At 53.5% G+C, this 26,096-nt stretch overlaps 2 protein-coding genes across 6 annotated transcripts in view; both read left to right on the forward strand.

Annotated features, from left to right (window-relative positions):
* The window catches only part of IFT43 (intraflagellar transport 43), a 79,570-nt gene extending 74,100 nt beyond the window's left edge, over nucleotides 1-5,470 (forward strand). For all 4 annotated transcript variants that reach the window (XM_045807762.2, XM_045807763.2, XM_087856146.1 and 1 more), the window contains 4 exons: nucleotides 4,057-4,129; nucleotides 4,383-4,458; nucleotides 4,890-4,952; nucleotides 5,157-5,470. In XM_045807762.2, the coding sequence (XP_045663718.2) occupies nucleotides 4,057-4,129; nucleotides 4,383-4,458; nucleotides 4,890-4,952; nucleotides 5,157-5,276 (332 nt within the window). In that variant the 3' untranslated portion in view covers nucleotides 5,277-5,470. The remainder of the gene's footprint in view (nucleotides 1-4,056; nucleotides 4,130-4,382; nucleotides 4,459-4,889; nucleotides 4,953-5,156) is intronic.
* A 58-nt stretch (nucleotides 5,471-5,528) lies between these two features.
* GPATCH2L (G-patch domain containing 2 like) overlaps nucleotides 5,529-26,096 on the forward strand; it is a 126,831-nt gene continuing 106,263 nt past the window's right edge. For both annotated transcript variants that reach the window (XM_087856143.1, XM_045807759.2), the window contains exons 1-2: nucleotides 5,529-5,677; nucleotides 7,385-7,574. In XM_087856143.1, the coding sequence (XP_087712269.1) occupies nucleotides 7,483-7,574 (92 nt within the window). In that variant the 5' untranslated portion in view covers nucleotides 5,529-5,677; nucleotides 7,385-7,482. The remainder of the gene's footprint in view (nucleotides 5,678-7,384; nucleotides 7,575-26,096) is intronic.

Raw genomic sequence — 26,096 nt, forward strand, 5'->3', positions numbered from 1 at the left:
TCACCGGCTGACACACAGGCAGGCAAGCAGCTTGAGCAAGCAGGAGGGACGGCTAGCAGAAGAGGCAGGGAGCAAGTGCAAAGAGCAAAGAACGTGTTTAGTTGAAGGGGTCGGAGCTGGGAAGGAGAGACGCACATGATGGAGAGCTGTGGGGGGGGGGGCGGTCTGGTTGAGGAGGCGCTGCGTGCCTGCGGAGCCGAGATGGAGGAGGGGGGCACCCACTCCCATGGCTCTGGAGGCATTATAGCCCTCCTGCCTTGCTCCCCTTTCCTGAGACTGTTCGGGGTGCTCAGTCACCTCCAGGGGCCCAGTTTAGTAAGACAAGGGCGGTGGGGATGAGGCCCCAGGGCTGTGGCATTGGTACACTCTTTCCCTTCTGTTCTGTGTGGCCTTGTTGTAGGGAAGTAGCGAGGGGGGGCATAGGGTGAGGGAGAGACTTAGCTTCTTTGTGGTGACTGGAATCAAGAGAAGTACCCAGGGGCGCCTGGGTGGCTCAGTCGTTAAGCCTCTGCCTTCTGCTCAGGGCATGATCCCGGCGTTATGGGATCGATCCCCACATCGGGCTCCTCCGCTGGGAGCCTGCTTCTTCCTCTCCTACTCCCCCTGCTTGTGTTCCCTCTCTCTCTGGCTGTCTCTCTCTGTCAAATAAATAAATAAAATCTTTTTAAAAAAAGAGAGAAGTACCCAGAACTGAGGACGACGAGTCTCAGGCGGAGTAACAGCTGTCCAGGCTCACTGCCCCCCCCCCCCAAGAAAGCCCAAGTGGGTGCGGATGAGCTCACGGCTTACGGTCGGACGGAGCTGGAAGCTTTCACTGTCCGTTGTGGATGATCTCAGCTCAGGAAGCTGCTTCATCTAGCTGAGCCTTGCTGTTCTCGCCCGCAGCATGGGCGAGCTAAATGAGAAAATGAAGGTGGGGCCGTGAGCTTCTCTCCAAGCTCAACACTTCATCTGTTAATTATGTTCTGAGCACAGTGATGAGTGTTTTATAAAGATGGTTGCATTTAATACTTCTAATGACCGTATGAGGTGGGTGTAATTATGATCCCCGTTGTACAGATGAAGCAGCTGAGGCACAGAGAGGATGAAGTCACAGAGCTGGTACATGGGGAAGCCAGGATCGAAAGCCAGCCCCCCGCCTCCCGGGCCTGTGCCCTTAACCGTGGCATGGGCATCCTACCCGTATAATTAACCCACGTAGGGTTTCTGTTCCTGTTCTTCTTCCTTTTAGCAGCACGGAACAAAATGAGAATAAGGTTCATGGAACTATTAAATTTTTTTAAACAGTGGTGGCTTTTCAGCAGCGCTAGAGCAGACCCTGTCTGTTAAAATCACGTGCTTTCTATTTTATTTTATTTAAGTTGTTTTTAATGTAAGCATAGATGACAAGCACTGTTGCATTAGTGACATTCTGAGAGTTCAGTTTGACATTCTGAATCAGACTGGGTCCCCGCTCCAGACTTGCAGGCCAAGCAGCTGTAACTGAGAAATCCGTGTAGGTAGTCTTGGGAAGAAGCAGATTTCTCAAGTCCATTTTCTTTTTCTAGGTTTGTTTATGGGTGTGTGTGTGTGTGTGTGTGTGTGTGTGTGTGTGTGTGAGATGGGGGGAGGGTGGGAAGGAGAGACAAATATTTCCAAGAACAAATTACGTATACGTAAGCCCTTGTCTCGGGTAGGAAATCAGGAACTGTAAAATTGTGAAGTTCTTTGAAGTTTGCCCAAAACCTGCTCCATAGCCACCTGTTCCACGGGGGCCGGGAGTTGGACAGCCCCACTCCGTTGCGATGGCTCAAGCTGTCACTGCACCGGAATGTTCCAGCTCGCCTTGGCCTGGCTGTCATCGCTGGCTCTGTCCCACTCAGGCGGTTCACCGGGTTCTGTTGGGCACCAGGCTTCCAATTAGAGAGAAATCCCACTGTGTGGCCAGCCTCACCAGTGCCAGTCTGAGAGGCCCCTTTGCCAAGGCCCGGGCTGACCTCTGATCTGTCACAGATGGGCCAGCCCCACACTCCTTTGTGTGCATTTGGAGGGGGGGGGTGGGGCTGAAGAGGGAAGCCCGCGGGGAGTCCAAGTGGACATTGGGCAGAAGTGCAGTTCCTCCGAGCTGGGAGAAGCTGGGCAGAGTTGACAGAACCCAAATGCTAGCGCTGTGGAGGAAAGGGGGACTTTGGGAAGACCCCCGTCCTGAGCCCTAAACCCAGCATGGGGCCTCCTCTTACCACCTTCTGAATATTCATCTCAGGCTGGACTCCACACCCGAGGAGAGCCAGGAGCCGCTGACTGGCTCCCTCCAAAACTGTCACAGTGCTGATGGCGCATGGCACAGCCAGCTTCCTCCCTGTCCGGCCCCAAGATCTGCGCCGTCTCTGCAGCCTGGGAGCCCCGCTCGGCCCGGGCTCAGGCACGGTGGTGTCGGCAGCTCTCATCGCCATGGACAGTATTAATCACACAGAGCCAGAGTGGACAAGAAAGCTAAATTCCTATTAGCATAAGAGATAGAATCTTAGAGAACTCCCTCTCTAATTCTCCAGCAGGAGAGAGAGAGAGCCTCTGAGCTCTGCACAGCTGCTTTCTGGACAGAGGACTGACTGAATGGGGTTCACTATTTTGGGGGTGGCATGCAAGTGTGCTGTATTTCCCCTATCAGCCATTTCTTTTCTAAACCCCTTTTTATTCTTTTAATCACCCTCTTTCTCTCTCCGTCTTGTTTTCTGTGTCTCTGTCTCTCCCTCGCACACTTCCTCTCTTTCCAGGTTCGGCATCTGTAACCCTGTAGTCAGAAGCAGTGATAAAGGCACCAGGCTCGGTGTTGACATTGCTATGCTCGGGCTTAGGTGAACTAGAGCCATGGCAAAGCCTAGAGAATGAATAGCCTGGAAACGGCAAGGGTCTTCCCAGTTGGTCTTGGAACAATGCTGCGTCTCTTTAAAAAAAAAAAAGTGAATTCAATCCATGGAAGCAAAAATGAAGGGTTTCTTCACTATTCTGTCCTCTCTGGGATGTTTTCCCCCTTTATTGTTTGCAGCTAGGTTGGGAATTCTAGGATTGTATCTCTCCACTTGGCCTTTTTTTCCGGCCCCATCTCTTTTTTTACTCGGACCGGTTAAGACAAACAAAACCCCTCCTCTAGTCAGTGATGCTCGTTTGGAAAAGGAAATGCTTTAGGGTGTTAGGTTGTCCCCATGACAAGATGGGCTGTTTCCAGCAAGTCACCACCATTACATTGCTATCTCTCGGCTTCTCCGTTTGCATGATTGTGTTCGACTGATGAGAGAAGGGGCCTCCTGTGTCCTCCTGTGTCTGGATGTCTGTCTCATATGGAGGGTTTGGAGAAGGGACATCTCTGTGACACCACAAGAGAAGTGTCATCTCTAGAATCGGCATTGTTTATTCTATCAGACTTGGCAAGTAGAGACAGCCCGGGGACACCCCTGGAAAGCCGGGTCACATCCTTAGGTGTAAAGTGTCCTTCAGAGTCAGGCTCAGGGCCATGACGGCTGTGACGATTGCAGGGATTCCGATGAGCTAATGCACGTGTGGGCCTTGGTCAGGGGACACTGCGTTCATAGTGACACCCACCTCAGGGCGCTACGCTTTCTCAGTTCCTCTGTCTCTGGCCGGGCCAGGCTCATTCGCCGGCTCCTCCAACAGACTTCCCAAGCCCGGTCTGGGACTCTCTTCTCATTTCTTTACCTCTCTCCTTGGGAGATCCACTCCAAGGGCTCCTGACCTGGAGCATACATCAGGATCACCAAAGAAATCTTGGGAAGAAATACAGAATCCTGAGCCCCACCCAGGAGGTTCTCATCCAGCAGGTGCTGGGGTAGGGCCTGGGATTCAGAGATTGTGAAGTCTGCCTTTGAATTCATGCTTCAGGACCACACAGCCCAAGACTGGGAACCCCTAGAGGCTGAAGATCATGTCCAAGTGCCCACTCTGCCCCCGGCCCGCAGCCCCACAGCCGGCATATTGAAGGCATAAGGAATGCACGCAGAAGTGGGCAAGACCCCTCCCTGTGTGTGCCGCTGACAGTTTGGTCTCCTTCTCTCCTTGCAGACATTCCTGTTATTCCAGATCTGGAAGAAGTACAGGAAGAAGACTTTGCTTTGCAGGTGGCCGCCCCTCCCAGGTACCTTAAGTAGGAAGTTAGCGGGAGGCAGAGAACATGTGAATTAATACATTCCAAATCCCATGTACAAGGGTGCTGCCCCCTGAGTGGAGATCGGGTATTTCTGGTGATGGGTTCCGTGCCATTTTCCTAGGCATATTCTTCCCATTTTGGTCCTTCCCAGCTGCCTAGAAGACTCCGGGGACGGTGGCCCCATAGTTCTCCTGGAACTGGTCCTGCCTAGGGTCCCCCTCACCTTCTCTCTTTGCTACAGCATCCAGGTAAACCGGGTGATGACCTACCGTGACCTGGACAACGACCTCATGAAGTATGCAGCCTTCCAGACCTTGGTGAGTGGAACAGCTTCTGCCCAGAGGGGCCAGCTCCAGGCAGCATCTCCTCCCCGGGGCTCTGAGGCTGCAGAGCCATCATCCCCGGGTACTGCAGCATCCCTAGACCCAGCCTAACCCAGTGTCTCCCGGGGCCAGGCTCTCACCGCCTCCATGGCTGCCCACTGGCATCGGTAGACATTGTGGCCCTGTAGACCTGTCACTGTCACGCCCTGCCCTCTCGGTGTCGACCTTCCTGCAAAGAATGTCCAACCTGTAGGATGTGCCTGTGGTCCCTCCTCCCTCAGTGGCTGTGCGGTCCACTCACATTTTTAGCAGGTCTGGGTTGGGAAGTCCTACCACACTCATGCTGACCCACTTTGCAAAGAGATAGTTATCCGGAGGTCCCCCGGGGTGCATAAGCTGGTTTGTGTGCTTGTTTGCATTCACAGGATGGAGAGATTGACCTGAAGCTCCTCACCAAAGTCCTTGCACCAGAGCATGAAGTCCGAGAGGTGAGTAGCCACAGGAGCGCCTTCTCTGGGCTGCGTCATTCCTGTGGCCGCCGGCTCCCCAGCGTGAGCTCGGCCTTCCTGGGGCCCATGTGGCGGGGGGGGAGGTTGGCTATGACAATGTGGGGGGGAGGGGGCAGGGGAGGTTGGCTGTGACGGAGGGGCAAGGCCTTCCTTCCTCTGACCCAGTGATACCTCTCCTGGCAGGATGATGTCAGCTGGGACTGGGACCATCTGTACACTGAGGTGTCCTCCGAACTCCTCACCGAGTGGGACCTGCAGCAGGCAGAGAAGGAGGAGCCCCTGGGACAGCCCGCACATCCCTGAGCCCTGCGGGGTCAACAGACAGCTCTCCCCGCACAGAGTAATTTCTGCTTTGGACTTGAAAAAAATGCCATAAGCCTAAACCTGAAGCTTGCGAGCAGCTTAGAATTTTTATATGGAATATTTTGTCATAAAAATACTTATTTTCAGTAGACCACATTGGATCATTCCGTTGTAATAAATTACTTTATTCTGTGGCCATCTCTTCCATTTCTTTCCAGCAGCCTCTTGAAAAGCTTCGTCAAGAGTGAAGGAGGGCAGCTTTTAAGCAGTCTGACAGGGATGCCCCCCGCTGTTGAAGAGCGTGAGGGAAAGCTAGACTCGGGGGGAGAGGAACGGCGCTCCTCCCGGACGTTGTTCGGCTCATGGAGGCCACAGCATTTCCCCGGAGCATCCATCTACTTGTAAGCACCTGGAGGCAGGGGTACGGGAGGCTGCGAGCTGCTAGCTGCCGGGGTCCGGGGAGGGCCGGGCGGGGTGCCTCTCTCACTGCGCACGTTCAGTTCAGTTACGTCAGTGGCGTAGCACTGTCTCTTTCATGCTGGCAGACGGCTTAGCTGAGGAGACAGCAAGAAGTGGGTGTGCTAAGGGGACCGGTTCCTCACGGCGGGGTTTGGGGGCCCCCTTTCTCCTTTCTTCTTGAAGCCCATGCCTGGGGCTCCCAAGGCGTGCCCTTCCCTTCCCTTCCGCCCCAGCTTCCCAGAGCCTGGCTGCTGGTTCTCATTAGCAGGGGCCAGCTTGGCAGCCCGGAGCATTCCACAGAAGCACTCTCTCAGAGAGCCTGGGACTCCCTCTGACCTTTCAGAGACATAGCTGCTTGTCTCCGTTGCTCCCCCAAGCATCATCGCTGCCTGTTTCCACACTGTGCCAGTATCTGGAGCAGAGCCCAACCTTCTTTCTAAACAGAGACATCTTTTGTTTTTGTTTTTCTCACTCTCTCCCCCAAGACCTCTCATCTGAGGACAGGGACATCTCCCTGCCTGCCTCTCCTAGGTGCCACTTTGGATCCGGCCCATGCAGGCTGGCAGCGCTGACTAAGCCCCACTCCGAGGCCATGGGGAGTGCTGAGTGCTGCTCTTATCCTGCCTGGAAAGCCCTTCATTAAAATTCAGTAAAACAAAGAGGCTCAACACTTCAAAAACCCGCTGGGGGGTTATTTTTGTATGACTACTAGTGCCCTTCCCCAGTGAGCCAGGAGGGCTCCAGAGCCAGCAAAGAGACTGCTCAGCTGTTAATTAGAAACTCAGGGATTTAGTGGCTCTGGGGCCCCTTTTCCTTCTTTTCCAGAGTCACGCTCTTAGCCCCCCTTTGGAATAATTCCCATGGTCACTGAGAAGTTTCCGCCCACTCTGGTTTTTCTTGAGCACCATTCTGAAACCCAAAGGGGAAAAGTATTTTAGTACCTTAACTACCAGCCAATTCCGCTGCCTCAGGTCTCTGATACACTTGGGCGGTCTGCGGCCAGCCCGAGCAGGTGGCTAGGGGTTGACCTCCTCCCTTTATTTTATGATAGCCACAGCAGCAAGGTCTCCCATGTACTGAGCCTTCACCACAAGCCAGGCACTGGGCTCAGCACGTACGCGTGATCCTGTTTAATCCTTACAACTGCCCAGCGAAACACAGGTGTTGTTGTCCCATTTTACAGATAAGGAAACTGAGGCTCAGAGAAGGAAAGAGATTGTCCAAGATTATCCAGCTACTTAGTGGCGGAGCTGGAACTCAAAACGGAGATATCTGACACCACTATACTTCTCACGTTTGTGTTAAAAGGAATCTGCTGCTGCCTTCAGCTGGGGAAGGTCATCTAGTGTATAGCAGGCAGAATTAGCAGTGTACTGGGAGAAGCTACCTGCCACCACCCTCCACCCCCCGGCCCAGGCATCCCTTTTTGCATGGAGTGACCACAGAGCAGAAGGCTTCTGTCAGGCCTAGGTGTGAAGCCTCTCAACATGGCTGAGCTCCCGAGTCCGGGCCCCAGGGGGGGAAGGATGAAGCCTGCAGACCTGGGTGAGGAGCAGCTCGAAGTCATAGCTAAGCGTGGCCAAGAGTCAGATTCAGGCCGTGGATGGCCAAGTCTCCCCTCACCTGTCTGGGCTTCGTCCTTTCCACAGCCTTCAAGTGCCACATCTCAAGAGCTCCTGGGCATTGACAGGGTGTCCCAGAACCTCTGTCCACCTAGTTCTTACCCGATCCCTGAGCTGCCTTCCTTATGTTCCGTCCAACGGTGTTGCCCAGCCCAGACTTCAGAGGGCACCCAGAAGAGAGCTCAGGAGGTAGGACAGAACGGACAAGCAGCTACAGGTACCCACACTGTGGTTTTCTATAGGCGTGTTGGGGAGGCACGGGATGGGTGTCAGGGCTGCTGCCTCCTTCATGTGGCACGTTGACCGGCCTCTCACCTGTTTCTCTTAGGCTGGCTCATGTCACTTCTGAGCGGGCTTGAGATGCGCCAGCTGGTCTCTGACAAAATCTCCCGTGGTGTCTTTGGCATTGGGGGTAGCTGCAGAGATGCCGTTCATAGGCTGGGCCATGGTCGGGGAGTTTGTTCCTTCGTGAGATACGGATTGCTGCTCAGGACGAGCCGGGCTCTGTTCTAGGCACTGCAGAGAGAGCACTAGAAAGCCGAACTCCCTTCCCACATAGCACTTACATGGCAGGTGGGGGGAGGGGGGAGGCGGCCGCATAAGTCAAACACACAGCATGCTGGGTGGTAACGGGTGCCCTGGGGAAAAACAGCTGGAGCAGGGAAGGGTGTGCTGGGATCCGGGGTTGCAATTTTTAAATGGCATGGTAAGTGGAGGCCTCACTGAGAAGATGACATTTGAGCACAGATCTGGAGAAGGTGGAGAAGTGGGGGGCAAGACTGGTAACTAGGGAATAGTGTTCCAGGGAGAGAGGACAGTACTTGCAAAGCCAGCAGGAGGACAGGCACCTGGCTTGTCTGAGTAGCAGAGGAGGTCAGCGTGCCTGGGGTGGAAGGGGCATGGGGAGAGGAGGTCCTCTGTCTTGCTGTGCCCGTGGCCTCAGATGTGTGGGGCCCACGCTCTCCAGTGACACGAGCACTCCCAGGCTGCCTCAGCCTTGCCAGACAGCCTTTGGAACACTCAGACTGCTGCCCGGCCTCTTCCGGCCTCAGCCTAGAAGCAGCAGAACAGCTGATGCTACACGGAGGGAGAGGAGAACGATGAGCTCTGTCTGCCACAGACCAGAGGTCAAGAGGCTGCTGCCAGGTCCCCGCCAGGCCGGGTGTGCCAGTGTGCGGGGCAGACGCGGCGGTGTTTTCGGGCCGCTGTGTGGAATCCTCTCTGGAAACTCACAGCTCTGATGAAAAGCTCAAGCAAGAAATTCATCTGGGCAGGCCTTGTAGCTGAACCTGAGGTCATCTCCGTCCCTGGTTGTTGGCTCGTCTTTGCCGAACCCCAGGACACCCCAGACAGGCTTTAGGAACTATGTGCTTCAGACAGAAACCGATGCTAGCACCTGCTCGGTGTTGCTTGGCCAAAATGTGCGGCTTACGTAATTCAGGGCTTCTCTTACTTCGTGTCAGGGTGGCTCCTGGGAGCCCTGGTGCTGGAGATGTGAATGAAAGGTAGTGTTTGCTGCAGTGAGATAAGGAAGCTTAGCATCCTTGCTCAGCTTTGCCCAAGCAGTGCTACGCTTTTCTCCCAGGGGCCAAAGAGTCATTGGGGAATGGATAGCTGGGAGCGGGGAGGGGGTTTCAGGGAGGATGGGGATAGGGCACAGGGGAAAGAACACAGATTCCAGAATCAGGCAGGCCTGTGTTCTAGTCCCAGCTCTCCCACTCGGTAGCTGTGGGTCTTTGAGTGAGCTGCTTTCCCTTTCTGATCCTGTTTTCTCATCTGTAAACTGGGGATGATATTAGTACTGTCCTCTTAAGATAGTGACGCCCAATAAAAGCTGACTACTGCTAAATTTTAGAACTGAATGGGCTCCAAAAGGGAACATAGGGAAAATCCCCCTGGATATGTTACTGCACCGACACCTGCGCTCTGCTAGGGGTTATCGCCCTCCTTTCCTCTCATGAATTCTTAGCCACGGATGGAATGGTTTGGCACCAGGGTTTTTTGTTTTTATAGCAACTTTATTAAGGTACACTATGCGTGCCTTTGAAGTCACCACCGAAAATACACAACTCGGTGATTTTGGTAAATTCACCAAGTTGTGCAACCATCCCCATAATCCTGTTTCAGAACATTGTCACCACCCTCCAACGTTCCCTTGTGTCTGTTTCCAGTTAATCCCTGCTCCCACTCCTAGCCCCAGGCAACCCCTGATCTACTTCCTGACCCTACCAATGTGTTGTTTCTGGAAACTGCATAGACAGGGACTCACATAGTATGTGGTCTTTCGAGGGTGGCTGCTTTCAGGTCCCATGTTTTCATGGTCCATCCATGCCGTAGCATGTGTCAGTAGTCTGGTCTTTTGATTGTTGGACGGTATCCCGCTGGACGGACCCGCACCTCGCTGTTTCACCGTGCAGCCGTTGACGGACACTGGAGTTGTTTCCAGTTTGGGGCTCTTATGAATAACACCCCTGTGGACGTTCCTGTACATGTCTTTGTGTGGACATACGTTTTCATTTCTCTTGGGTAGATTCCTAGGAGTGAAATCACTGGGTCATTTTTTATATTTTTGTTTATGTTTATATTTAACTTTTTTAAAAATTTATTTAAAGAAAAACACGATATAAAACTTCAAAAAAGGTTAAAGAGCAGGCAGAAGAGTTGGAGAATTATTTGTGTTTAACTTTTAAGAAACTGCCCAACTGTTTTCAGGGTATCAGTTTTGTTTGTCAGGACTTTAGGGTATCCGGATTAATTAAGTAGTTGATTTTTTGTTCATTCATTTGTTTCCTTTCCTTAAGTTTTTCAAAGGTGGCAGTGAAGTTTACAGTTGGCCCAATCTCCTGATTCCTCCCTCCCTCCCTCCTTCCTGTCACTGAACTTACCTCTGTTTTGAGAATGCAGAGCTTTTCTGTCTGTCCCCTCCTCCCCCACCCCAGCCTGGAAGCTTCTTCAGGGTAAGAAGGGGGGTTGTTAGAGTTTCCGTAAAGCCCCTTGCGCCTGCTAGGAGTTCACCGTCAAACAAGACATGGTCCTGACCCCAAGGGGCTCACAAATGAGTGGAGAAGTAGACAGGTCTCATCTATGTTTTCAAAGCACTGGTTTTGAAAACGACAGAGGCTTTCCAGATGGGTGGAAGAACCCCAAACCATCCATTGCAAAGTGGAGGTGAAAGTGGGGAGAGAGGGAACTTGGAATGTCCACCAGGAAGTACACAGGTGGGGTCTGCAAACTGCAGCCCACGGGCCAAATCCAGCCTGCCACCCATTCTTATAAAAGTTTAACTGGAACAGAGCTGTGCTCTTTTGTTTACGTACCGTCTGTGGCCGCCTTTGTGCTGTGATGGCAGAACTTAGTTGTGACAGAGACCATGTGGCCTGCAAAGCCTAAAATATTTACGATCAGGCTGTTCACATGATTTTGCCAACCTCTCCTTAGAGGAAAGAATAAAGATAAAGAACAACACCCATGTGTCCCCACAGTTCATCCGCGTGGTGCTATCCTGAAAATCAGCTGCAGTAACAGTGATTTGAGTTAGGTGTAAGGAAAGACTGGACGGGTGCCTCAAAGAAAGAGACGAACTTCCCTTCAGAAAAGGAAAAACAAAACCAAAACAAAACACCAGCACTTCTCAGTTCCAGCACGGTTGGGACATAAGCTGTCTGGAGACACAAAGCTGGGAGGAGTGACTCTGGGCTTCTTCCAGACCCTTTGATCCTCTCCAAGATGTGGGGAAGGAGGGGGTTCTTTGGGAGTCAGATACCTTTGGCAGTGGGCTCCGGATCATGAAGAGAAAGCCTGGTGGAGGGGGGCTGGGAGCAAGGGAGGAAGGAAAAGGCCAATTTTTCTGTTGGCGAGGTAGAACTCAGAAAGCGAGGGTGGCAGAAGCCGACGGAGGAAGCAGCGGGCCCTCTTGTGGCTGTGACGGAGCGCATTAATTCCCGGCATATGTTCCCAGCATCTGTCGTGGTGGCCTGGACCGGAGGGGTCAGCAAGAGAGGGGACCATGCCAGGGCTGAGCATTAGCCCAGAATTCCCGGGCTGCTGGGGCTCTTGGCTCCCACGGAACGACGGCTGGCCAGCGCGCCCAGGAACATCTGCGGCAGCTGCGGCAGGCAGCGCGGCCTTGGGGAGGAGGGGGGTCCCCTCCGCATGCTCGCTGCAAGAAAACACCTGCCTCTGAAGGGGCTGAGAGAAGACCCGTGAGAGTCCTGCAGAACGGTCTCTTTCCCGTCTCTGCTGCAGTAGATCCGACCCACCAGCAGCCCAGAGTTGTGACGTAAGCGACTGCACTGGGAGGGGCAAGGGTCAGGGAGCCGCAGCCCTGGGTGGCAAGAATGCAGAGATCTTGGGGTGCCCTCCCAAGTACCAGTCCCAGAATCCCCCTGGGTGCCGTTTGGGCTGCTTATGGCAAAGCGTCCCTCGGGAGTCCGTGATCTACGGAGAGGCAGCAAGGCAGGAGGGTGCCGTGGCTAGGAATACAGACGACGCCGGGTTTGCACTTCTGCTCCTCCACGCTGTACCTGCACAACTTTGCACAGGTGTCTGTGCGGTGGTTTCCGCGTCTATAGAGTGAGGTAGAAAATCATTACTGCCTCCCAGGCTCTGGGGTGATCAAATGCCTGCTTCACATCAGGTGTCTGGCACCCAGCGAGGGGTAGTTCTGATCACACCAGGACCGTCAGTGATCGCTGGTTATTCCCTGCAGGAAGTCATGGGTGTTAGGCCTGGAGAGGACCTCTGTGGGCGTCCACCCCAAGGTCATGAACTGGGGGCCTACAGGCTGACTTTGACCCATAGGACATGTTTGATTGGCCTACACACTTTTTAAAATCATTTAGTTAATTATCAGCATTAAAAATGGAAAGGTTTCACATTAAACCCAGATTTCTGGCTTCTCTGAGGAAATTGGGGGATTCGTCCACTCTGGGGCCATGGCTCCTATGGTGGTGATTGGCTTGAGCAAAGAAGTGACGGCTCCTTTAAGTAGGGGTGGTTCAGCATGCCCCCTGCTCCTGCCCCACTTATGTGTTAGCTGGGCCACTCCAGGCCTTGACTGTGAGACCCCTGCCCAGCCTCCTCCTTGCCGATGAGGATTCTGCCCCCCAAGAGCCTTTACACAAGGTCATGTTCGAGACTGGAACTTGGCGTGTCCTTTGTCAGTAACCAGGACCCTCCGGCCAATGTGCAACCTAAAATCACGCAAGTTCTGGAGAGGATCCAGTTTGCCTGCCATGAGCTTCTCCTCCTCTGATCGGGAAGCCTGACCCTGTGTCCAGCATGGATCTGACAAGACTTTGAGCGGAGTCCTGGGATAAGTCCTGGGCCAGTGACTGGTTAGCCATTTGCGGTCTACTGAACTGGTCAAACTCTGCCCTGGAGCTAATGGTGTCTGCTCAGGAATACCGTCCAACTCAGCAGTCAAGAAAGGTAGAAGGTTTGCTGCCTTCTTTCTACAGCAGCCACCGGCGCCTCGAGCACACCACTGGGGCGTTAGGAAGTTGGGGGGAGCCAAGCCTGCAGAGAGCGTGTCTGGCTTGCGGGCTTCAGGGGCAGAAGAGCACCTGTATCCATCAGGCAGGAGGGGCTCCATGCTGTGCTCAGGAGGAGGGACAGCCCCGAGGGTGCACCCCTCAGCTCACCCTTCCAGAGAGAGGACATAGTTAACAGACAGCCTCCAGCGATGGAGCCTTCGGGGTCTGCCCCAGAGTGCAGGCAGCACCCAGCCGGTTACTAAACCTAGTGGTGGCAAAGGCTCGCCATTCCTGGTCGGCACAACTCCTCCATGGCAGTCTTCCCTCCAGAGGTCTCTCTGGGGCCGGCTAGGACTTTCTCAAGAGCTGCCCCGTGGTCTGAGACTCTCACCGCTGGGTCTTCCCGCCTTCCCCCTCTCTCTTCACTGGTGACAGACCTTCATCACCACCTGAAGGCTTTCCCTGCCACTCCTGCTTCCTCCCCTCTCCATCTTTCACAGGCCTTCATGACTTGGTGTCTGCTTCCTCAGGGATCCAAACAGTGGGCCTGGGGTGGTCCAAGGAGATGGGGCGGGCCCATCCCTGGGCAGGGCCAAGGAGCGGTATGGCCTCTTCTCCAAAGCCACATGCCTCATGAGCCCCAGTGGCAGCTGGGGTGTGGGATTCCTGGAGAGGGATAGAAGGAGTTTGGCTAGAGGTGGATTCCTCTGTCACTCATGCCAACTTGGAAACGAATCCAACTGAGTAGGCCTGGCAGGCATTTGGCAAAAAGGAATTTGGTTTCCTTGCAGCAGGGAGAGGAAACAGCTCCCCCCCACACACACACCCCTTTTTGTTTTGCTGAGATTGGGCGTGAAGAACCTCTTTGTGTGGCTTGACGGGCAGAGAACAGGGCTGTCCTGGCACAGCAGGCTGCTTGGAGACAAGGATGTGCCCTCCAGAGAACTACCTGTTGCCCATCAGGATCGGGGGGCATCGCCACAGAGGGTGGGAGTTCGGGCAGCTGTACCCCAGACTTCGGCGGGGCGGGGCCAGGCACCGCACAACGGTACAGATGGCGTGCTGTCTGTGGGCAGAGGGGAGTCTGCGGGGGGCTTGTGAAGGGCCAGGTGCTCTTATGCAAGCCCAGTGGACAGTGCTACATTTCCCCCAAGGCACGGTGACAACCGCGGTGTTCTTACAGTTTTAAGGACAAAGATAATGAAGCAGCAAAGACCAAATAAGAAAGATGCCTGACAAGGCATAGGAGGACAGAGATGGTACTTAGTAGGGGAAGCTAAGCAAAGAGAAAAAAAAAATAGTTGAGCTCTTTGAATAGAGAACAGAATAAAACAAAATCAAAACCAAAACCTGGGTGGGGCAGGCAGGGCAGGTGGGGATTGGTTGCAAAGGGCAGGAGGGAACTTTTTGGGGTGATGGATATGTTCCATAGCTTGACTGTGGTGGTGGTGGTGGTTACATGTGTGTTTATATTTGTAAAACTCATCAACTATCCACTTTAGGGTGATTTTTATTATGGATAAGTTCTACCTCAGTAAACATGACTTTTACAAAGATTCTCCCCGTCACCGCTCACCATCTGATCACAAGGTGGGGGCGTTTGTGTTTGTCCCACAGTGTCCCCCAGGCCACGGCGCCGGGCAGCCTGGCTGTCCCTGAGAAGCAGGCCGGGAAGCAGAGAGGCGCTGCCAGGCCACCTCGGCCCCAGAGCCCCCGCCCAGGGGGCTGCTCAGACTCCAGGGCGAGCTTTTACCTCTTATCTGCTGTTTAATTTTCCGTGATTGTCCATGAAAGGGAAATCCAGTAAATTTGACGATTGGGGACAGCAGATGGTCCAATTTGAAGTAAAACATGGGCATCTGAAAATCATTTTTGACATTCTAATGGAAGCATGGGTCTGCAGAGCCCAGAGTAAGGAAGGACGCAGAGAACCTTGAAGACCCAAGACTGTTTAAAGAAGATGTGACCCCAGAGAGAGCAGGCTGGGCCAGTGTGTGCGTTGCAGTCGTTCTTCTGAGCTAGGGCATGAGCAGGGTTATAAAAACTTTCAATGCCAGCCCTTTTTAAAAAAAAAGGTATTTTTTTCTTTAAAAGCCTACAAATGCTTATTATCTTTACTTATATAATGAATATACATTCACTAAGTTAAAAATTATGTTTCTAAATGTAATGAATATTCCTTTTCACTCTGCCCTGCCCCATCCATCCTGGAGGCCCCCCCAGAAGTGACCGTGGTGTTTTTCCAGATATTTCAGTGTGTTTACCTAGACATGGACATACAGATAGAGATCTAGAATTTGGCTTTATTTATGTTACTGGGATCATTCTGCAAGTATGGCCCATGTTTGACTTTGTCCACTTAGGGACACATCTTGAACTTCCCTCTCTCTTCCTCATTCTTTTTAACGATGGACACAAGTCCATGGATTTGCCGCCCCACCATTCCATCCCCTCACTAGCCATTCCCCACGGGTGGTCACTCAGACTGAGCCCAGTCCCTCCCAACTGGGGGCTCTCTGAGGGACCCTGTTCCACCCTGGCGCTGCCTCACCTCCGAATTCCTTCTGCTGGACCGTCATCAAGCCCCAGATAAGACAGGCGGCTCTCCTGCCCATCCCAGTGCACCCACTGGGTAAGGAATGGCAGAGAGAACGCTCGTCCCCTGGGACAGCTGCTCCAGGGCAGTGGGACGCTGAGGGGAGCGAGATGGTGAGATCACAGGGAGAACACTTGGGTGGCGCATGGTGGGGCAGAGGAGGCCTGGCTTGAAGAGGCCAGTCTGTGTGTGGGAGGCTGGGGGCGGGGTGTCATATTTAGTTTTAGAGGGGAAATCAGAGTTGGAATCCCCTGCGTGCCTTTTGTTCCTCTGTTTTTAATACACTGGTGAGTGCTCTGTGCCAGGCATGGTGTCCGGTGCTTGTCACCGAGACAGCTTTGTACCTGGTTACAACCAAGAGCTAAGTCTCTGCATTGTCCTTGTTAGCTTTGTGTCCTTGTTCCTGTCGTTCTGCCTCTAGTAATAGTCATAGCTACTGTTTGTGAAGCCCTTACCAGATATCAGACAATGGACAAAACGCTTGCTTGCTTGCTTTTTTTTTTTTTAAAGATTTTATTTATTTATTTTAGAGAAAGCATGAGAGAGCGGGGAGGAGGGGCAGAGGCAGAGAATCTCGTGCAGACTCTCCACCGAGCAGGGGCTCCCACATGGGGCTCGATCTCAAGACCCTGAGATCATGACCTGAGCCGAAAGCAAGGGTCAGTTGCTTAACCGACTGAGCCACCCCAGCACCCCAACAAAATGCTTTCTGTGCCTCACCTCCCTCTAAATTCTCAACTCCCAGGACGTGGGAACTGAGTCATACCTACTTTAGAGGCAAGGGCAAATGAGGCTTAAACCCAGGCCTTTCTTGTTTCGTGCTCATGAAGCACCCGGCGAGGTGAGTAGTGTCCCTTCCTGTTTTGTGTATCATCAGCGTCCTGTCGCTTCCTTCTGCTGACAGTTCCCCCAGTCAGGGTCTCCCTCAGTAAGCCCTGATAGAGGGCTCTGCCCCTTGAAGCTCTGCCCATTGATTCCGCACAATGGGAGAACTGGGTATAGGGTGTTCTGCCTCAGAGACAAGGACATCGGGTCTTCTTCCCAGCCTCCTTTAAGAAGTCTGTTCAAAGTGTTTTCCTGGAGTCTGGAAGCAAAAGGAGAGCATCTGCAAGGCGGGGTTTCTCAGAGGTGGTCACGTGGCATGGACGACCTGCGTCAGAAGCATCCCCAGAGCTTATCAAATATACAGGCTCCTGTCCCCAAGCCACCGGATTAGTCTGAGCAGAGAACACCTGAGAGTGTGCATTTTAAACAAGCACCTTCCCAAACCCCAGCCCTCTTCAAGAACCTGGCAAGCTCTGGCGCACAGGCTGTACTCTGCCCTCATAGTACCGGCTAAAACACTGCCCCTGCCCTTTCTGGATGAGTGGTCAATCTTGAAAGATCCAGAGTGTCCTAGGAAAACCAAACAGACCTCTGCTTTTTTGGAAAGATCCAGCAGTGCTGAGAGCACTGTCCCTCAAAGCACTGACTGGAGGAGTGGGGCAGGGCTTGGGCCACGCCGTCCGCCCTGGTCCCTGCCTCCTCCTTCTGGCTACCGTGGACATTTTGTTTGCGAGCACCGGTCAAAGGAGACGGCAATGTTTGTGTCTGTCGGCGCCAGTGCCGTTCGGCCAGGGCCCAACAAGTGCGGCCGATTCCGGTGTGCACCCCACCCTGCACGCAGGCCCACGGCTTTGTGGCGCTTGTGCAAAAGGCCTCCGTTCACCTCCCTTCCCCCTCCACTCTCCGTCCTTTGGCAGCTGCTGTCAGATGTGTTTTTGGAATGATCCAAAAGTGAAACGTGCCCCCTCCTCCAGGTTGGCATAAGATTGGTGTCTCTCAAAGCACAGTGCACAGACCACCCGCACCGGACCCTCCTAGGGAGGCTTACAAAACACAGATGCCTGCCTGCCAGCTGGACCTGGGCAATCCAAACCCCCAGACATGGGGAATCAGAATTGCGGCGGTTGGGCCTGGGAATCTGCATTTTAAGCACAGGGGGCTTTTGATGCACATTAGGACATTAAGGCCTATACTCACCTGGAGGAAAGAGGGTGAATGTAAGTTTAATTGGGCCTCGGGTCAGATCAGCCTCCTGGGTCTTTGGCCTCCCTGAAAGAAGCGAAGCCTTCCCCCCACTCCCACCCCGGCCCTGAGCCCCCATGGCAAACTCGGCTCCTGTGGCCTCACCCCACTGCTAGGGCAGCAGGCACCCAGGGCTCAGCCTTCTATCAGATTCAATCTCCTGTCACTTTCAGGACCAGTTCATTATTCCTTTATTATTTCCATTCTCCTGCTTATCGTTATTAATAATCACTCTAGACTGGCCAGGGTGATGACAGCTCCCCCTTGTCCATTCTTTCTGTCTGTTTTAATCCTGCCTGCTTATCTGGCATTAACCTGATCTTTTCCCCCATTTAATTAAGCAGTGCTGGTCAGCCCACTTGTGCCCACATGGAGATGGGAATGATCGGGTCTCCTGATAGGCAGAGGAGTGATAGGCTCTGTGGCCAGAACATTCTACTTCCCAGAGGGGCCCGAGGGCAGGGGCATGAGTCCCAGGAAGGGCCACATTGGGTCTGAGGGCTGGGGAGGCAGGGAGGGTTGATGACCAGGACCCACTGAGAAACAATGCTTCTCAAACGGTAGAGAGTCTCAGCATCCCCAGGTCTGTTAAAATAGAGATTACTGGGCCCCACCCCAGGGAGTCTGATTGAGTAGGTGGCCATGAATCTGAATTCCTAATAAGCTCCAGGCGGTGCTGATGCTGGTGAGGTCACTCACACTTGAGGAGCCCTGCATTAGCGGGCCAGCCTCAGCTTTAGTGCTGGATGCTGGCCAGGCCCAAGCATGCCTTCCTGGGAATGGACTGAAGAGGATGAGATTCAGGCAGGGAGGAAATTATTACAGATGTGAGGTGGTGAGGGACTGAGCCAAGGGGGTACTTGGACTGTAAGGGGAGGGATGGATCTGGATTCAGCATCTGATCTGGAGAGGCAAGGGGTCTGCATGCTGGGGGAGGCAGTGAAAGAGAAAAAAAGCAAAGACACCTGGTTTTGAGCAACTGGCGGTGTGCTTGACAGGAATAAGTACAGAGGGAACACATAGGGGTAGGGCCGGGATGTGCTGAGGGCAAGACAAGCTACTTAACTTTCAGGGGTTAGAGGAAAAAGTGAAAATTCTGGGCCCTTCCTCAAAAATTATTAAGAATTTCAATTCTTGGGGCGCCTGGGTGGCACAGCGGTTAAGCGTCTGCCTTCGGCTCAGGGCGTGATCCCGGCGTTGTGGGATCGAGCCCCACGTCAGGCTCCTCCGCTATGAGCCTGCTTCTTCCTCTCCCACTCCCCCTGCTTGTGTTCCCTCTCTCGCTGGCTGTCTCTATCTCTGTCGAATAAATAAATAAAAAATCTTTAAAAAAAAAAGAATTTCAATTCTTGCAGGAGAAGAGAGCGTTAGAGCAAGCATGGGGTCTTTCTAAAATGCAGGGCTCTGTCCTACACATGACACAGGCCACCTGCCATGAAGGCAGCCCTGGCTGAGATTCCGCTTGATTCTTCTGCCCCTGATAGCCAGACAGAACAGGCCATCACCTTGGCGGCCCGTCAGTTGCTCTGCAGGCCCTTGTGTGATTGGCATGTCCGCTTCTAGATGCCACGAGAGACAAAATGGGAAGTCACAGGGCCCAAGATTCACAATTCAGAGTCCTAGGAGGGAAGAGCCCCAAGTAAGAAAACATGATGGCTTAAATCCTAAAAGAAGTTGCTCGTCAGACAACTCGTAAGTGAAGGGTACCGTGGCCAGGAGAACCTGACATTGTCTGTGGATGGACCTTTAGCGTTGTAAGCTACCATTTATTGTGTGTGTGCTCAGTTCCCCACAACACGCTTTAATATCTTACTTGGCTTCGTCCTGGCAACAACCATGTGAAGTGTGTGTTATTGTCCCCCTTTTACAGATGAGGAAGCTGAGGTGGGGCGAGGCACAGGAAGCTGCCTAGTGAGGGAGCCAGCTCATTAGGCCTGCACACGCGTCTGGGGTGGGAGACGCTCTGCGCAAATGACTGGGGAGTCGGGGGGCTGATGTGGACGGGGGCACTGGGGGTGTTGCAGGGAAATGCACAGATACCCAAGTGCCAGCCGAAGATGGAAGGATTTAGAGCAATTAAAATGTTTTGCCTGGGAGCTGTTTGGAGCCTTTTTTTTTTTTTTTTTTTTGAAGCGAGTTTCCTGACTTCAAGGTGTTAACTGGCTCTCTAAATGGTTTTGTTTTTTAATTGCAGCAAATGACTGTGGAGCCATTAGATTTTGCCTCTGTGGTTGTTTCTGAGCCCTTCCAGGCCTCCTCCTTCTATTTATTCTGTTTAATTCAGTCAGGTAGCTCCGGGGCAATGGAGATCAATACTTCTCTTTGATAGAAAAGAGTCAGGTTTGAAACCCAGAGATAAAACTGACACATTTTGTATAAATTTAATTAAAAATGCACCTTTAGTGGCTTGTTGCAGGCACAAAGCTGAATGTCTATCTCTCTATCTCCCTGTCTCTCCCCCTCTCCTCCTCTCTCTCCCTCTGCCTCTCTCTCTCTCTCCTTTCTTGTTCGTAACCGGGAGATCTCTACATCTGCCTCGCCTTAGTCTTGGTTCATGATTTTGGACTTGAAACTTCCATGCTGAGGGACGCCGAGAGAAGGGTCTGAAATTCTAAGCAGATGAGCCTGGCCTCCTTTTGTCCAGAGCAGGCTGGGGAGAGGGCTTCTCAGGGGAGAGGACTAGGAAGCAGAAGCCCCAGGATGGGTTTGCTTTTGCTTTTTCAAACCCTCCTCTTTGGGCCCCGCGGCCTGCACGCTCAGTGGCTGCCCTGGTCGGCCATTTTTGACCTGCCTGCCTGTGGACCTCTCGCACTTCCTGGGGCCCTTGTGGGGTCCCCGACAGAGGTGGGAGTGGGGGCACGGGGCCTGGAGCCCCTCTCTGGTGACCCCAGGGCTGCTGCACACATCTGTCTTGTGTTTTACAGTCCCCCCTTCACCTCCTTCCCCACCTGCTCTCCCCCTTTCACGAGCCTCAATCCCATTTGGCTTTCCTCATTTTTCACTTGAGTGGGTTTCCTATCCCCAACTCTGCTCTGGCCTCACTCTGCTCAACACCAATAAAACACACTCAACACAGGTAGAACAAGGTGCCCGGGCCCGGTGTGACAAATGACTCACCAGCCCTTGCAAAGCGCGGCTGTAAATCGCCCCTCCCGTTGTGAGCCTGGGCCTGTTCGGCAGGCGGCCCCTCAGTGGGGACGACGAGGTGGCAGCGGCGGGCCTCAGACCCAGAGTTCGGTCAGCCCCCAAGGCCCTTCCCGGGATCCTGGGCAGCCGGGAGACGGCAGGGCGGCAGAGGAGGGCCTACTGAAATGTTTACACCTGCAGCTTCGGCTGGGACAGCTCAGACTTGTGACTTTATTGGCCATTAACTCCAGCAGCTGGCAGTTACTACACACTTGCCGCGTGCCAAGCACCATCGCTCGGGCTTGCGTTACATTTTCTTTGACCCTCACAACGATGCGGTGTGTCGTAGTTACCGTGGCTGTCCCTGTTTCACAGATAAGACCCTGACGGAGGCCTAGCAAGGTCACAGAACTCGTCCGAGGTCATCTGGCTAGTAAGCACCAAGGCGGCATTAGGGCAGACCTCCAGACGCTGAAATCTGGGCTTTTCACTGCCATGCCCTGTGTGTGGCAGCAGGCTGGGCACGCCAGGAAGCACGGTGCCGTCTCCATTCTCCAGTGTGTATGATTTCATGCTGCGGGGGCCAGGGCTTACTGGAGAAAGGTCGCAGCCCAGTTTACAACTGATTTCCTTCTCTACTTCATGAGGCTCCTCTCTCTGGGGGCCCCTGCAACCTGTGTACACGGGGGGGGGAGTGCTCCTTCTCCCCAGGAAGAGTGATCGGAAGCCCAGAAGCCCGTGCTCCTGCTCTTGCCCAACCTAGAACAGCAGGGGGAAGCAGGGGGGCGAGCGGTAGCACTGGGGGAGGACGAGGAGGGCTTCTCCAGCACATTCTGTTGTCTGGGAGCATTCGGAGCTTGGATGTCAGGCGTGTAGGACGCAGGGCTTGTGAATCTGTGCTGCGGTCCCGTAGGTGGGCACCGGGTAACGTGGTGGGCCAGCATGTTCGAGCCCGTCTCCTCTTTCACGTGGAGTACCTTTAATCGCTGCACATCAGCGTTCAGACTGGAGAGGCACAAGTCCTGGGTTTGAGCCACTGGACCTTCCTGTCTGCCTCCCTCCTCTCTGGCAATTACAAACACCAGCCGCTTTGTGTCTAAAATGGCTGAGATAATTGAAACGGAATTTGGAATCAGGGCCCTGCAGGCAGCACTTGTTGAAAGAAGAAATAAAGATCGTTTGGGTCACGTCTTTTGTAATTTGCGTTTAATAATCGTACCAGGAGGTGCAGACAAAGGGAGAGGCGGCATGTGAGCCAGCTCCCAGCCTGCCAGCCACCCTCGCTGGGTCTGCTGGGGGGGGGGGGGGGCAGGCAGCGGAAGGAAGGTGCTGGCAGGAGGCTCCCGAGTTGGAAAAAGTTCTCTCCATGGGGCAGTGGCAGGAGATGGAGCACAGCTTGGGCCTGAGTAGCTGAGAGGGCATGCTGGGGGCCCTCACCTCTGTCCTAGGCACAGCTTCCAGGCACCCCGTGCCATTCCCCCACGTGAGGGGAGGGTGACAGAGTGGGGTGAGATAGCAGGAGCCCCCAAGACCCATGCAGTGATTTCAAACAGGCTGCAGTGGGACTCTCGTTGGATCAAACACTCAGTACCCTGCCCCTGCTCAGTCTTGCCAGCCACACGTGGACTTGGGGCGGATACAAGATCCAGGCTATGAGTCTGGATTTTCAAAGGTGTCCTCCAGGAGCCCTGCAACCTGCTATTCCCTAGAATCACAGCTCCTCGCGTTTGGGTCCTCAGGGAGTATGCGAGGGCTACGCTGATACAACGCCCTCTCCCACCAATGCCATGCGCGACTCGTACATAGAGGCACCCACTCCCCACAACTTCCAAAAACATTTCCCCCTTCCCCTGTGATGCTGCCGTTTCCTGTCTGCAAGAACCTGTGGACTCAGGATCCCAAGGGCTCCCCCTGCCCCCACCCTCTATCTACCATCTTGGTGGGATGGGGGAGGCTATGAGGAGCTTAGGCTTCAGATGGAGAGATAGCGCTATGAGCTGAACTGTGTCCCCCCAAAATTCATACATTGGAGTCTTAACCCCCAGTATCTCAGAATGAGACTGTATTTGGAGACAGGGTCTTTGAAGAGGTGATTAAGGTAAAATGAGGTGGAATGTGTGGACCCTAATCCAATAGGACTGGGGTCCTTAGAAGAAGAAGAAGGGACACCAGGGATGCTCATCACAGAGGAGAGACCACGTGAGGACACACTAAGCAGGCGGCCATCTACAAGCCAAGGGGAGAAGAAACCATCCCTGCCGACACCTTGATCTTGGACTTCCAGCCTCTAGAACTGTGTGTCAGAAAGTACATTTCTGCTGTTTAGGCCACCCCGTCTGTGATACTTTGGGATGGCAGCCCTGGTCAGCTACCACAGATAGTGAGTTGTGGGGGGACACTTGCTGGCGATGCTCCTTGCCCTGCGTCCTCTCCTTCTCTTGGCTGGACATGCATAATGTATGTTCGGAAGTACCCAAGAGAGGAGCTCCACCTGTTCCCCTCTCCCAGCGGGGCCAGAGTCCAGATGACACGTGGCTCAAGGAAGGGAATTTGCATGCCGGTCTTTGCCCTTGGTTCTTTCTTGGAGGCTCTGTGCTGCCCACCACCAGGCCCTGGGGTTGGGATGCTCACAGCTCTGTGATGCCCAACTCCAGTGTCTTCCTTCCATTCTTAAAACCCTTACCCTTTTGCCGTTGGTCATGTTGGTGACACAAGGGGACTCTCAATCCTTGCAGAAGCCAGACTCCTGGTATATCCTAGAGATCTGTCATCTGGAACCACCCAGGCAATAACAGCCCTGAACAGATTGCTGTATAAAAGGAGGGATGAACAGAGAGCTTTTCAGCTTCTGGATGTCTGGTGTGAGCACTGTGAATTCCTTCCCTGCCCAAGAGTTCTGGCATCTCTCTCAGGGCAAAGCCATAGGGTCCCAGGACGGCTGGTGTCACACACACTGATCCTGGGCCCTTTGTGGTGCGTGTCTTGGGCCATCAGAGGAGCAGGCTCTGGGTAACAGAGTTAACCCAGGGCTGGAGGCAGACGAAGGAGGCAGGGACAAAGAATGGAAAGGGCCAACAGTGACCTGGACTTTTTAGCTTGGGAGGGCCTTGTGGGATAGAATCCCAGATCTGCTATCATTCCTAAGGACCACTTCTGCTTCCAAGAGCTGGTTATATGCTCTTGACTGTCTCCCTGCATACTGGCAATAGATGGGGGTATCTCCATTGTACCAAAGAGGAAATGGGGTTCAGAGAGGTTATGTACTTGTTCATGATCGCACAACTCAAAAAGGGAAGAGCTATAATTCTGTAATTCAAACCCAGGACTTTGGCCTCTCAATCCAGCCCTTTCCTTCCAGAGCAGGGTTTGGCAAACTACAGCCCACAGGCCAAGTCCAGCCCACCACCCATGTTCATTAAGCTGAGAGCTAAGAAAGGGTTTTTTTTTTTAATTTTTAAATGGTTGGAAAATCAGAAGAAAAATAGTATTTCGTGACAAGTGAAAATGATATGAAATTCAAATTTCAGCGTCTACAAATACAGTTTTATTGGCACACAGCCACACCCATCTGTTTATGTGTTGTCCGTGGCTGCACGCTACACAGGCAGAGCTGACGAGTCATGACAGAGACGGTATGGTCCCCCGAGCCTCAAATATTTACTTTCTAGGCCTTTACAGAAAACGTTTGCCAACTTCTGCTTTAGAGCCACACAAACTTGGGAGACGGAAGAGATCTTAGAAACCATCTAGTTCGGAAACCTTGATGTCCGCTTACTCTATCCATCCGTTTTCCAAATTACCAGAACAAGGCCCAGGCGCGTGAAGAGCCACAGTCCGGAGCCGCCCCTGGATCCCGGTGCCCCTGCTCTCAGGAAGCTGGGCTCACGGCCGCCTACACCGGGGCTTGAAAGCAGGACCCTCGGCCCCACGTCGTCTGCTCCTTTGTCTGCGTCGGAGGTTTTTACGGGGCTCCTTTACACCAAGTCAGCAGTGTTCTCAGGCTTAGGAAGCTCCGAACCCTGGGGCCCAGACGTGACCATCACCTGACCAACAGGGTGGGGCACACATGGTGAGACTTGGGGTGCACAGGGGGCCCAGTTGCGGTTTGAGCAGGTTCCAGGGCTGGCTCTGTAACTGGTGACCTTGGGCGAGTTTCCTTCAACCTTCTGTGCCTTAAATTCCTCCCTTGGGAAGTGGCGGAAGTAATAGCGTTTACCCCACGGATTGTGTGAGGATTAAATGCGTAGGAAGGGCTTGGAATGGCACCTCAGCAGTGTGTCCTGTGTGAGTGATGGCGATGATGAGCCCTGCTCTAGCCTGCTCCTTGTCCTGGCCGGACTAGGCAGAAGCAGAGATTTCTCCTGCCCCCCTGCCCCAGGGACTTCCTGCCCCGGGGCCTTCACGGACGTCTACTGCAAAGAGAGACCTCGGGGCGTAGCTTGAGCTTTTCTGCCAGTTTCCCTTGGTGTCTGAGACTGAGTGTGCTGTCAGGGGACCAGGGTGCTATTGAAAAATATGGGCGAGAGCGCAGTGAAGGTGAGTGAATTGACAACGTGCTTGAATCCCATAAATAGAACCTGGCGCCAAAAGAGCAGTTTGTGAAAGAAGATGAACCGTGTGCTGACCGTTTATATAGAAATGTAAAACGTACCGAACAGCGGTACCTTTGGTTTAGGGATGCGTTCACACCCAGTCAACGTCTAAAGGAATTTGCAGGGATGACAAGCCCTGAATTCAGGGTAGCAGTTCCCTGGAGCAGAGAGTAGCGCCCATGGAGAGGGGTGCCCAAGGGCCTTCACTTGAATTTGGAAAAAAATGTGTGATTTCTTAAGCCAAAAGGGTATCCTTGATAACTTTTTGAAGGCCTTAAGTATTTTATGGTAGATATTTTTTAATTTAGGCAGGGCTAATTTTGCAAAACCCAATAGACTTGTGAGGCCTCAAATTGTTGCCAAGAAGCCCCATAGATGGGTTGGTAGGGATGAACGCGTCCCGGTGGGCTGTGCGCTCTTGTGGTATGCAGCCACACACGGACACTCTGCTCCCTTCATCCCAGCTCACGGGTCCCCTCTCCCACACACGTCCCCGGCCCCTCTCCTGCCCTCTTTGTCCACGCCCAGCCCTTCCCCATCTGCTGGCTGTGTCGTTCCTCGCCCAGCCATGTGTCCTCTCTAGGCTGTGGAGCGGCAGAGGCTCTGGCCCCCCCCTCCCCGGTGAGGCGGAGGGGCTTTGGAACATGTGTTTCTGGGAGGCAGACACCAGCTGGCTGGGGAGACATTTGCATATTCAACTGAGCCCCCCAGAGCCAAGCCAGGACTGTGAGGAGGAGGCTGTGGCAGGACAGAGGGAGAGGGAAGGCTCTGGTCAGCTAGGGGTCAGGTGGAACAGATTTCAGACTGCAGAGACAGATGGTTAAAGGAGAGAAAGAGGGAGGGGAGCAAATCCCCACTCCGGCATGAGGGAAGCCATTCGAGAG

The sequence above is a fragment of the Ursus americanus genome, chromosome 26, assembly GCF_024610735.1.
Source record: "Ursus americanus isolate L20-20 chromosome 26, mUrsAme1.1.p, whole genome shotgun sequence".
Lineage (NCBI taxonomy): Eukaryota > Metazoa > Chordata > Mammalia > Carnivora > Ursidae > Ursus > Ursus americanus.